We start from the raw sequence: 13,688 nt of genomic DNA on the forward strand, positions 1-13,688 counted from the left end.
TTTCTCCTCAGAAAGCAGAAGCAGATCTTTCGCAGGTTTTCTTGGATGAAAATGTACCCACCACAGACCTTAAGCAACCCAGAAATTTCTGCTTTTAACAACTGTCATTCTCATACATAGTCCTCTGCAAGACTATTGGTACAATAAATGCTGCAATAAAAAGTTTTTGGTATTATACTCTGAGATATGACATGGATTGACCTGAGTAAACTCTCATACTTTTAAACATTTTCCCCTATTTTCATATGTCCCTGGAAAAAAAAAAAGGCAAGTCTATAAACATCTTCTTTTTTTCTTCCCTCCTTACCAAATATCAATTAATGCAAAACCAGCACACTTATCTAGGATCATAAGGGATGCAAAACTGAGTCTGATTACTATTTATATCTAATGGTTCTGCTCTCTTACACATATCCTCTGGTTAACTGCATATATTTCTGAATTCAGAGGTAGGATTAAAAAAGACAATCATCAGTATTAACTATGAGATCCTGCTAACAACAGTCAAAATTAAATGTTGAAACAGAAAACAAAAAAAAATCACAAACAAATGTTACGCCTTAAGAAAGCTGAATTCATTAGAAGTTTATACTTTTGTTTTCTTCTTCTAGAGTTAAAAAATTAACAATTGTTTAAGTACACAATTTAAAAAACAGTGCTCATGATTGATACATTTTCAGTCAACTTTCTAAATTACTTAAACAAAATCAAACACAATTCCTACAGTTACAGCAAATCAACAGTCATATGAAGATATTTACAGTGCAATGTTCTAACTCATGCTCTCAGCTTTACAAAATGGCCATATAATTGATTTGAGTGTCATCTGTGAAGCATGTTGCCCCCCCATACAGACCAGTTTTAGGATTCCAGCCATATTCTGCTAAGAGGCTTAACAGGAGTAAATCAGGAGTTTAGATCTATGGCCTCTCCCAAACAGGGATGCAGATGGCAGTTTCTTCTTCCGAAGACAGCCCCATATCCAAATCAGCCCAATCAACAGCAGCCTAATGAGGGCCAATGGGATCTATACCATGATTTGTGTTATGTAAATGATGTGCCACTAGAACAACAGTGGAAAAAATATGTTTGGCCAGAAGCAAAAAAAATCAGCTCTTTTTCCTTCCGCTTCTGTGACTTAATAAAGAGACACATTCTTAACTAATTGCTTTGGCAGGCCAGCAGGCTGCCTGTGCTTAATGATACCATTAGGAATTCCACAAGCTTTCAGGTTCTAACACTAAGAACTTCCAACATGTGCTTTTTAAGAGTGAACCTTGGAATTCTTTTTCTTTTTAAAAGATTTTTCTTTCACTTCTTCCCACTAGCCGCTGCATCAGGCATAACAATACACAAATATGTAACATGCACTTTAAACTGGGCACTTGTCTGTCCCAGGAAAACTTAATATTTACAGAGCAACCCTGCCAACAAAATGGCATTCAGAGCAACTCTGAGTTCACAAATAATAGAAACCTACCCCCTCAACATGACTGCTTCAGTCTTATCACATACATCCACCTGCACTTTCTCAAAGCTCAACAGCTCTTCATTTTACAGGTCTGAGTTGTGAACATGCACCAAAATTCCCTTTTCATACTTACAACAGAAATGAAGAATCTAAACATCAGATAGGATCATATTTGTCCTTCTTCACAATTAATTTGCTTCCTCTTTTAGGCTAGGGCAACACTTTTCAAATTTAGTAATCCATAAAAAAGAAACGAGCAGACAAGCATTAGAAAGATGGCTGGCTTTTGTCCTGGAGGCTACTTAAAAAAAAATCACATAACATTTAAAGAAAAGATAACATTGCTGTAATTCAACTAGCTTTCTCCCTTATTTGTTTTATGCAGCAGAAAATATAATTGTCAGCTTCCTACAAACAGCTGACACTTTGGTTGTATTGGAGCTGGACTGGGGGACAACCAGAGATTTAAATGTAGAACCAGTAAGGATGTTAACAGGCTCAAACTGCAGCTTCCCAAACATCTGCTTAGCAACCTAACTGTCTACATAAAGGGATTCACTGAGCCAGAGAGGAGCTGTGCATGAGCCCTACAGTATTGGCCTGGACAGCAGCTTGAACAGGGCAGGCTCAACATCAGATCATTCCCTAAGGCTTTTCTTCCCCTCCAATGCCCATGAAGTCTCTGACACAATGAACATCCAGTTCTTTTAGTCAAACTGCAAATTCTACTGTTATGTTAGCAAATGCATCACTACTCTACAGCCTCAGTGTTACTGTATTGTTCACAGGATAAAAAATTGACAGTTCAAACTGTCAAGCTGTGGTCACAAACTAAACACTCCCACAGCCTTACACATCATTACCTGGCACCTCCACGTCTACACCTGACTATTTAGTCAGCTCACAATCTTTCTGATATTGATTCAATCTCAAGAAACAATAGCAATCTTCAGGAAACAACTGCAAGGAAAGAAACACTGCTAAAAAGTACCTCTGGACATAGACAGGGCAAGATGATTAGGACCAAATGAGGGAACCAGAGCCCTGCCATCTGCACTCCATGATAACTTGTAAAGACAGCTCTGTATGTAAAGACAAATACACTTTGTGCTTGGCATGACTGTTTTTGTGGCTCTTTATAGGCACTAAATGTATCTAACATGTGATGCAAACTCTTGTACACAAATTTGGATTCCAATATTATGGTTGACACAAAATTTTAGGAGGTGTGATATTCAGTAGTGCTGTGAAGTCTGTTATGGATCAGTTTCTTCTACCACAGCCTCCAAGAAAACTAAAGATGTGGTTACTACAGGTATGCCAGAAGATTACGTGATCTGAAACGACTGGCACTTCACAGTGTCAAAGAACCTCCTGCACCTTAAAAAGCACAAAAAATATTGCAAGGAAGAAGAAAAAGTTATGCTGGTGACTGTGTACATGGAAAAAAGATCTGCATATCAAAGTGAAAAAGCATCTTCTGATCAAAGTCTCCTTCATTCCCAGACCATCTTGTACACAGGGTCTCCAACTTGAATTGTTCCAGTTTTGTCAACAGCAAAGTATTTCCCAAAGAGAGGGCTGGTTTTGTAAATGTGTTTCTCAGATGGGTCACATAAGCGGTAACTGCAAAGAGAAAGCCCTTCTTTAGAATAAGTGGTAGCAAAAACTACACATCAAAATATTCATGATGAAAGAGAGGACATGCAAATAATGATGCCTTGCCTTGGTCATTATATTAGGCTAAAAAGACCCAAGCAGTTCAAATGGAGGGAAAAAAGCCTGACTGTATTCACACCTTCATGTTTAATATATACAAAAATATTTCTATAAAGAAAAGTCAAAGAAGCAAAGTTAGACCTTTAGATACCTTTAATACCCGCTACCCCAAGCTTTCACTGTAGCAGATATAACAGAGATAGGGGATGTGGAGTTTGCAAGAAAGAAGGGAACATCCTGAATTTTTTTACCACACAGAATTGCAAGAAGTAGACGGGAAGCCAATATACACAGACCTTCACACTGCATTATTATGTCCCACACACACTTCAAACCACTTTTAAAACACTAGTCTCACATCTGTCAGGGTCTAGCCTAAATCCTCTCCCACGGTCTAAGAAAGAGTGGTATTGTTATAACCTTTTCAATGTTTCCAAGGGCTCCTTCCTGTCAATGACCCCAGTGTCTGGATTAACAGTTGTTAAAATACACCTGCAATGACAGACAGTACCAAATCAGTCAGGGTTTCTTATCATAAACCTCTTTGTTCCTATGTAAAATAAAGGTCTCCAATGTTTACCTGCCACAACACACAGTCCCTTTCATTTCCACATCACCAATAAGAATATCCTCCCAGGTGTCCTGAGGGAAGTAAACATTAGGCACATATTAGACACAAGCACATGCAATTACTTTTCCAGAAGAGGCACAGTCATTCACAAAAAGGTGCACCATTCCAGATGATCACCTTTACTAGCACCTTCAAAATATGCATAGTTACACTACAGTACTATAAAGAAAACCCTACTGTCATTGCATTTATCCAATTCAGGACACACTAATAATTCTATCCGAAAAGAGAGACACACAAGTAATGAACCCTGCTCTCCAACATACATTTGTCTGAAGCACCAAGCCTAAAGCAATTTGTTCTTGCTGTATGGGTGATAATCTGATCTGTGGCCTCTGGTAAATCTACAGTTTTGCAGAAAGGAAATTTTTAGGGGAAGTAAGTTTTTGTTTGTCATCTACACAAGCTTTCTATTGCAAATCCTCCTGGGACATAAAAATCTATTCTGGCTTTAGGAGCTTTTTCAGTTTGAGAAATAATCATTCGTAGACCTGTGACCTCCATCAATGTTTCACATGCACTGATGTGAGCTGAAGCTTTATCTCTCTGGAACTCAGTTGTAAAAATCACGTAGCAGCTTTCCTCACCCTTGTTGGCACCATCACACAAAGCAACTGAGTTACAAAGAAACAAAAGCAAGCCTTCAAAAAGACATTTAAGACAGTTATTTTACCTCCTCAAAAGCACCGCAGTCTGTTACAAAAATATTTGGCCTGAAGTTCTGTATCTTAGCTTTCTTTTCCAGCCTGGTATTTAGATCATCCATTGAAGCTTCGGAGATGATCAAGACTGGACTGCAGTCAGGATATGCAACCTACAGAAACAAACACCGCCAAATCCTAAGGTTGCTGTAAGAGTATGGGAGGAAAGTCAGTGCACAGCGAAAGACAGATATTGGAACCAGTGGTCTTTTAGGCTGCTCTGTTCAAGTTTTGATTTTCCTGAAAGTAAGTTAACAAGGAAAACAACAGGCTCTTCCCTATTTCAGTCACCATGGCAATTTTTGTGCACTCAAACTGCCTTATCACAACACCAGAGGGAGTTCTACATCCAGAACAGCCCATGCTCAATTACAGCTGTCCATTAATCAGTCTAGGATGCCTGGGCAGTGGGAGGGCCATATAAGCAAATAAGGTAAATGAACAGTATTTAAAAACCTCTAAACCTCCAAGAAGTGGAGTTCCACAGAGGTGGGAGCATTAAAAAAAAGACATTTTGGTAAGAATTTTAGTATATAACCCTCCTGCCTTTCTCTTACATTAGTCTTACTCCATTCTTGTACGTGTCTTTCAACCACAAGATGATGAGCATTGAAATAACTATCCAAAAATTCTACCTTTTCTTTCTTGCTATGATTCCAGAACATCAACCCTCCTAATCTGATGTCCCTACTGCTGAAACATTGTGTCTGTATTGGTCTCAGTGCCTTTACATAACAAATGCATATCTATAGAAGTCTATAATTGGATATACCTTCTTCTCTTTGTGCAGCAACAAGCATGCCCTACAAATAATAACATTGCTAAAGCAAGGTACTCACAATTTTAATTTGTTTAAAAACCTTACGTTTGATACAATTCAAAGTATCTTCACCTGAGAGAACTGTTCAGAAAAAAAGAAGGGCAGCAGTGGCTAAAATGATATAAGGATGTCTGAGCACAGCATCTCCTTTCCATACCTTTCCATGACATTGCTTTAATACCATACCTTCAAGCCTCTTCCACAGAAAGAGACAAAACCTCTGAAACTTCCTTTTAATTCCTAGGCCCACAACTGTAACCAGCCTGTTTAAACATCATTCCTTTGAACAAAATACAAAGTAACACAACTTGTATCAGTATACTCCCTTCTATGCAACACAGATTACACCATCAAAACATCATTAAAGATGTAACTTTTTTCTATTCACTCAGACACAAAAGGGTATTGTATTCTGCAATGTAATAGTTCCTCTTCAAGTATCAGTTTCAGACTCTTTAGCTGTGAATGGTCAATAGTTTAAAACCAATTTGAAGTAAAAAATTAAGCAAGTCACCTCTTTACAGAAAAGAATACTCACATGGCTGTATTACACAACTACACACCTTGCTAAACTGGGCTCAATCGCCAAAGATAAAACAGGCAGTTTCTGGTGGGTGGGTGGAAATGCTTAAAAGGACATACTTCTGAGAAAAAGTGTTTATTTACCTCATCTGTGTTTCGGAAAAGAGCTATTGTGTCCTTTGACTTTCTTGGCACCATGGAGGGCTCAAAGTGCACCAGTCGACAGGGCTCTGAGTTCAGGAAGGTGGTGAGCCATTGAGCCACTTCATCACCACAGTCTCTGCCTTGGATATCCTGTCCAAACACCCTGGAGAGTCACAACACATCAGCAAGTTAGCTGGAAATATCACAGTTCAATGAAGCTTCTTATTCAAAGGTAAAAAACCTGTTTTAATAATGGTAGCAATATATAGAAAATAAATCATTCCCAAAGGGCAACCTCCTTGTGGCCACTGTGTTTTGAAAGCTAAAGAACATAGACATGACCAGACAATACCAGCTGGTGAAAGAATGAGCTCTGAAATAGTGTTAATGTGCCCAGAGCTGACTGCCCCATCAGTGACAGTAATCTACCTGCTCCCCCTACTTTGAGGGAAAAGGGGCCTGCTCTTGCATTTGCACGTGACTGCTGCACCAAATGATTTCTACTGAGAAGTCAACTGAGAGGTAACTAATTTCAGAAAATGAACGATAGTTTGAAATTATGTGATTAGTTACCACAACTGATATGTACAAATGTTATTAATTAAGTGTTCCTAACTGTTAAGGAAACTTTCCTTCAGATTTTAGTGCTGTCAAACTTTAGCCAGAGATGAGCGAGACTCTTCAGCTCAGACTTCACATACAAAATAGCTCAGTATCTTAAAGGAGGTTAAAGATTTTTACTGCAAACAAAGTCCATGGGGCTCAAAAAGCCACTGCCAGTAGAATACAAACAAGTTTATGCAAGGAACATTTTCCCGGCAAAAACAGGTAAACCTTGACTCAACCTTTCAATAAACTTTAACACCAGTCATGAGTAGTTTTGTTACACTTTTCAAAGTAGGGATTTTGACCCAAATGCACTGCAGTTTCCTATCTGCAATCAAATCCTGGGCAGCTTGAAGCATCGATATGCCCATGAAGTTCATCTAGCCCTTACATCATAGCCCATGAGTAAAGAAGGGCCCTAAGAGCCCTTCTTTACTCATGTGGTGGAGTGATCATTAGGGTGCTGGCAGCAACATCCTTGCTCCATTTGCTGGGATTCCTGTGTCTATCCTGTGACACAGGCTGGAATTAAAGGTCGTTGCTCCAGATAGCATTCAACTGCCTTTCTCCTCCCTCCATCCCACAGTTCCTGCATGCTTTCTGACTGGCAGGACAACAGTGGCAAGGCTCTTACAGCTTGCAACACTACTGCTTTCCACTCAGGAAGTGGATCTGTCCTAAGCACTCAGTGCTGTAGGGATCCATGGGGATAGATCACACAATTTCAGCATTACAACACATACTGACAAAGGGCACAGAGCATGAGGTTTCTTAGCCAGAGGGAAGCACACTAGCATTTGCACAAGCAGAAAACATACCTATACAATGGCTTTGGTCCTATATTTGACTCTCCCAAGCACAGGATTTTTAAATACCTATGTAAAACTTGCAAGTAGACTTAGTAGTTTTCAAGATCAGCACACGCACAGCTGCATGCAGCCAGAGGCTCTAAGGCACTGCTTCAGCTCCAGCTTACAGGGCATGAGCTCCTATGAGCACCCATCTGAAGGCAAATTTATTAAGGCAAAGAAAGAAAAAAAGCCCAAACAAACAAGAAGAACATATCACTGAGCTCTAAAATTGGATAATCCAAGAAATCCAAGCTAACTTCTCATTACTGCAATGTATTAGGCTATTTAAATATTCTTCCAATGACACAACAAATTTTAGAAAGATGACATCTCGCAAACTGCATGGTTTTGCAGGACGTGTGCCATTGGCTGACACACAGGCATTATGCACAGGTTTGTAAAAGCTGTTCCATTTCTCCAGGAGAAATGCTACCACTTGGAACTTGCATCTGCCTTGTATAAACAGAGATACTGAGCTATGCTGATCAAGGCTTTCCACAGCGACAGACTTATGCTAAAAGCCAGTGCAGTTCTTTGCCAGCACTCTTTTAGTTACTATTGTAGCAGCTGGTGCATCAACCATCTCTGCTATCCAAAGAACGAACACTCACAGTACCTTTGTAGGGCCTTACACCACTTACAGTTTCTAAACACTTATATATTAATGGACATTTTAGCAGAGAAAAGGTTTTCCTTGTCCTGCTGGCAGTTTTCCAGCATGGATTTCTATACATACATAAAATAACTAGGCCTGCAGTCACACAACAAAACTCTAAGCACAAAGCTAAATCACTGTTTGTAACCCATCCACCTGAAACTCCTTTGGGGTAGCACCTAGCAAGGAATGCCCTAAATCCCTGGGATGCCAGTCTTTCCCTTGTGACCTCAGGGTGAGCCTTGGACTACCAAGTTTCCAACTGAGGCACCTCAGTTAAATGGCAAAAGACAGGGACCAAGGAGTCTAAACCCCAACATTTCACCAGCTCTGAATGGCCAGCGTGCATGCAAAAATGCTGATGCACATAGTAGTTGTGATCAAGAAATACCAAAGTACATGACTGAGGCTCTGAGATGCAGCTGCTCACCCAAGCATGAGCAAGAAGACTAGAAGTAAAAACAAATAAGCAAACATGATGTTCTATGAAGACAGAAGATCACAGTTCATTTGGCAGATGTGTAACCCATGGTCTTTGATACTGTGTCATCTTTTCCTGAGATTTTTTTTCACCAGTTTAGCAGATTAAAAGAAGAGCTTTTGTTATGACAACCATTCCTGGCCTCCTGTGTAACACATGGCAGAGAATTTCACAGAATTACAGAACAGTCTGGATTAGAAGCAACCTTAAACACCACCCAGGACAACTCTCCTAACATAAGCTGAGGCACCTTCCACTAGACCAAGGTATTCAGAGCCCCATCCAAACTGACCTTGAACACTTCTAGGGATGGGGCATCCACATCTCCTCTGGGCAACCTGTGCCAGTGCCTCACCACTCACACAGTGAAGAATTTCTTCCTAATAGCTAATCTAAATCTACTAACATCATTGTGCCTTGTCTTGCCAGTACAGGCTCTGGTTTGAAGTGTACCTCTCTTAAGCAGACAGTGAGAAGTACCCACACAGAAAAGACACAGAGGTACTGAACTTTTACACTCCAATTTCTGCATAAGAAAATGTGAAGCATTTCATATTACATACACAATCCTGAAAAGAAAAGCACATGAGAAAGACAGCATTGAGAGAGAGGGAAGGGGGAAAGAAAAATCCTCCTTCAGTACCTGCAGTTGCGGACGGGATTTTTCTTGGAGAGCTTTACAGGCACGCTTATCTTCTCCATGTCCCCGGCCTCCAAGACCAAGTGCCCGTTTTCACAGATGGCAGAAATAAGGACGAGCCGCGGCTCCTGGCGAGCTGTCACCATGTGCCCGTCCTCCCTGATCACGAGCCAGAACCTGCGGGGGGACGGGGCACAAAGGCGCCCAACAGCGTTAATGCCGGGCTCGGCAGCACCCGCACGGCAGGTGCTCCTTCCCAGGCCCTCAGGGAAACAAACACCCGACAGCCGCGGAGCCACGCGGAGGCTCCAGGCCCCGGCCGGCCTACCTGTCCCGCAGCTCCCCGCTGCGCAGCCCCATCGGCGTCACCTGGGCCCGCCGCACCGACACCCCCCGGCACGACTTCACCGGGTACACGAAGAGCCTGAGCACCGTCCCGACCCGCTGCAGGCGGCGGCGGCGGCGCGGGCCGGCCCAGCGCCAGGCCCCGAGCAGGGTGCCCAGGGCCAGCAGCGCCGCCGCCACCCAGAGCCAGCTCTGCCGCGCCGATCCTGCCGCGCCCCACAGGCCGCTCATGGCGACTGGGCCCCGCTGCGCGCCCGGAGCGGCCGTGGGTGGGAGAGGCACAGCCCGGCCCCCTCACACCGCCACTCACACCGCCCCGGCCCCGGCCCCGCCCGGCCCTCGGGGCCTGCCCCCTGCCCCGGCGCTGCTGCAGGCTGGGCGGAGCGCGGACCGCGACCTTCGGTGCGAGAAAGGGAGCGGCGCAGCGGGGAAAATACACGGCTGAGCGTCCGGCTTGGCAAAGTACCGGTGAATGATGTGTTCCGTCTGATACGCGGGCTTTTAGTGAAAGCAGCGCTACAGGAAGTGTGGTCTGTGTGGGAATACACAAGTGCGTCAAATTCGCGTTGGGTTTGTCTCGGGGAAGAGGGGAACAGGTGGATGGAGGCGTGGAGGGCAGCAAATGGGGTGTCCAGTGCTGTTTGGCCGCCTTGGGACATCTGCACACCCCAGCTGCCTGGTACCAAACTCCTAAGACCCCTTCCGAGAGCTTCCTGTTTGTTGGCAGGGTCTCAGGGAAGTTGCTTTGTGGGATACCCAGCTGCAAGGCAAATATGACATCAAATACGGGCTGGAGCGACAAATGTCACTGTTGCCACAGGTCTGTTCTCACAGGCAATGCAAGAGCTTTGGGATACGATGGCCAAACTCACAAACTGAAATTTTTATGATAAGTCTGCTGAGAGCAAAGTCCCAGAATACAGAAGATGGTGAAGCTCAGTGTTGGGCATTTCTGGGGAGATTCAGACAGCCCAGCCACAATGGAAGTACTCTATCAGCAGCATCCTGGTGGAGAGGGACGTTGAAGATAAGGCTATTGTGAACCTTTTTGATAATGGGTACGTGTGAGCAATCAAGCCAGGAGAGTTACTCACAATGACCTCAAGAATCACTTGATCACAACCAGGATCAGAAAATGTTCCTGTGAGTGGGAAACACCACAGATTGTAAAAAGTATGTTGGGACTTGTGAAAACCTGCTGGTGGATGAAGACAATGTGATGGATGTCAGAAGCAAAGGCAGTGACAGCAGATCTCTCCCTATTGGTGTGACCCCCAAAATCTGATCTTCCTCATGGGCAAGAAGGGAGTCCACAGAGGAGTCCTTTATTAAAAGGACCAGGGTATGACTGTGAGTAGGAAATCATGACATAAATAGTGCCAAAGAGACAGACAGCTGCCTGAACACAGAGAAGGGAATTAAACCTGGTTTTGTTGCAGATGACTTTGCCTGTTTCTTTCAGATGAGGGGTGCTGGGCAGGCAGCAGTGCTGGGACACCAACAGTCCACCTGAGTAGGTGTGGTGCAGAAGGGACTAATGTGTACATTCCTCATCAGGATGCTCTGAATTACTTTTGTGGTCTCCCAGCCACTTTGGGTAGTTGCTCCTTGTTATTCACGTGTTACTAATTGATGTTGGGGTAAAGGTCCCTGGTCACATTAGCTTTGTGAAAAGACAAGAAGGAGGGACAAAAACAAAAAGACAAGAGAGCCTTTGCCCTCTTGTTCACCACTTTGCTGTTCAAACCATGCCCTGATTCCAGTCATGGGTTTTGGGACCTTTCTCCTTCTACAAGTACACCACAACATTAAAGATAAACAGAACTTGTGTTTATTTTGAATTTGCCCCCTGAACAAGCTCAGTTCTGGAAGTTAAGTATTGATCAGCAGAGCCTTGTGCTGCTGTTGGATTGTGTGGGGGATGTGCAGAGACAGCCTGCTGCCTGCTCACCTTCCATGACACTTGAAAGCCCTTCTTATGCTACCTTACTGGGACACCCTGTCCTCCATATCCCTGGGATTCCCACATTGCTCCAGGTAAATCATAGGTGTTAAACTGCTTGGTCTGGTAAAACCAGACCTGCCCCAGCATCTTCAAATCATTGACCCACTGAGTCAAAAATAATTACTTGTGATTGCTTTTCTGACTCCTCCACAGACACAAGAGGGGAACCAACCCTGCTGAGCAGACTGAAAGCCCTTGCACTCTTTGGTAACCATTAATCTTCTGATTTAACATGAAGTCTATAGTTTGTTGAATTTAACTGAATTCACACAGAGGTCTTTAATCTGCACCTGCACCCACATGAGCAGAAAAATGCTATAAGGGGAACCAGGCATCTTATGTGTTAGCAAATGTTCAACAAAACTGCAGCAACTGTCTAATGTCTGATAAGCAGTGCTTGCAAGCAGGAACCAAAACATACTAACAAAATACTAAAGAAAGAAAAACAAAAACCGGTTTTAGAATTTAACTAGGAAAGCAATGCATCACATGAAATAAATGAAAAAAACAAACTACTATTTATGCTGGCCACTCCTGACAAACATTAATGCTTATTTTCACGAGCTTAAGGCAAAAATGAAGAACTAACTCCTGTGGTTTCTTGAGCACAGTATTCTCCACTGTGCGAACTACAAAGTGCATAATGATTTTGCTCTCTGAACTTCTGTGTGTGAGGCATCAAAATAACAGAATTTAACAGAATTTTGAGAGAATTTTTTCTAAAAAAAAATTGGGTGATTTACTGCTTGCTTGCTTTGTCTGGGTGCCAGAGAAAATAGGTCTGGAGCATGTATATACTCTACCAGCATGAGAATTTGGAGAAGTAAAGACCTTGATGATTGTGAGAAGCTACAGCTCTTTCCTAGCTGCACATTATGGGCAGTACAGCGATGTAAAGAAGCAGTTCTTTTAGTTCAAAGGACTTGTTAACTGAATTCAGAAATAACTCACTTTGGCTAACATTTGGGTGTTAATTTAGAGAAATATTTCAAAATCCAAGAAGGACCTTAAGCTTTCATTCCCTAGATCTACTAACCTAAGGAGCCTAAGGAGATTTTATTTAGACCAGCCCTTCTGTTACATTCAGCCCTAACTCTTCTTGAAGAGTATGGTGAGAAGGAGCTTAAGGAAATAACAGAAGGCAGCAGCATCTGTATAATCTCTCTTCTGCTTTGAAACACAGAGCATAAAATCAGAAATAGCTGTGGACAGCACAATTGTGGCTAAACGTTTCAGGTCTGAGTCTGCAGGCTTTGAGGAAAGCCCTCTTCCCCCATGCACCAGGTATCTCTCAAACAGCCTCCAGTAAACAGTCTGACCAGCAGGTTTGTTTCATCCTCCATCCCAGGCACACTGGTTCTTACCTAGGAGCTGTCGGCTCCTTGTACTGTTAAGCAATGTGAATAGAGCCACTCAGACAAAATAGGTACTGGTTTTGTTGCAATCCAAACAGAGCCTCTTGTGTGACAGAGCTATGTTTGTTGTAGCCAGAGCAGGCACAGTATTCCTGCCCTTAAAAGCAAATGACCATGTTTTCAATTGCTGATAACATCATCAAAGTTCAGAATAGTTGTGTTGAAATTCTCTGCACCAGGATCTTGTTTCAGGTTTCCTTAAAATGTGTCTGATCATATGAAAAATTCACAGTGTCAGTCTTGTAGCAAACTGGGGCTGGGCTCCCTCAGTCATGAAAGTGATGATGCTGACATGTCATTAAAAAGCATGATTGCGGCTGCGCTGGCTGCTGTTGAGTTGGTGGAAGCCCGGCGGATTCACAGCCCAGACCGCAGTGTGGAGCGCTTGCCTGACACGAAGTCAGTTCCGCGCTTGTGGGTCCAAACCGCACGCAGGTGGCCGCCAAGGAGAGCGCGAAGAAATAAAGGAGGGACTCTAGCGCCAGTAAACAGGGTTGGGTTTATTTCAGCCCAACCAGGGCGAGGACAGGAACGAGGAAACAGGAGCGACGGGGAGGGAGGGCAGTAGAGCAAGGAATAATGGGATGACACAAGCTTATAAAGACGGGGGGGGGGGGTGGGAGTGGGTGGATACAGCCGACAACCAATTGAGGAATAAAAAAGTTTGATACATAGAAAACTG

The 13,688-nt window shown here is 43.1% G+C and overlaps 1 protein-coding gene across 1 annotated transcript; it reads right to left on the reverse strand.

The window, feature by feature from the left end:
- Window positions 1-553: 553 nt before the first annotated feature.
- On the reverse strand, window positions 554-10,066 carry MTARC2 (mitochondrial amidoxime reducing component 2). The gene is made up of 7 exons (XM_036404618.2): window positions 9,570-10,066; window positions 9,245-9,418; window positions 6,009-6,171; window positions 4,495-4,635; window positions 3,771-3,832; window positions 3,611-3,682; window positions 554-3,097 (listed from the first exon to the last, which is right to left on the reverse strand). The coding sequence occupies exons 1-7, from the start codon at window positions 9,815-9,817 to the stop codon at window positions 2,968-2,970; spliced, it is 990 nt and encodes a 329-aa protein (XP_036260511.1). The 5' UTR covers window positions 9,818-10,066; the 3' UTR covers window positions 554-2,967.
- Window positions 10,067-13,688: the final 3,622 nt, after the last annotated feature.

Source organism: Molothrus ater, chromosome 3 (genome assembly GCF_012460135.2).
Source record: "Molothrus ater isolate BHLD 08-10-18 breed brown headed cowbird chromosome 3, BPBGC_Mater_1.1, whole genome shotgun sequence".
Classification (NCBI taxonomy): domain Eukaryota; kingdom Metazoa; phylum Chordata; class Aves; order Passeriformes; family Icteridae; genus Molothrus; species Molothrus ater.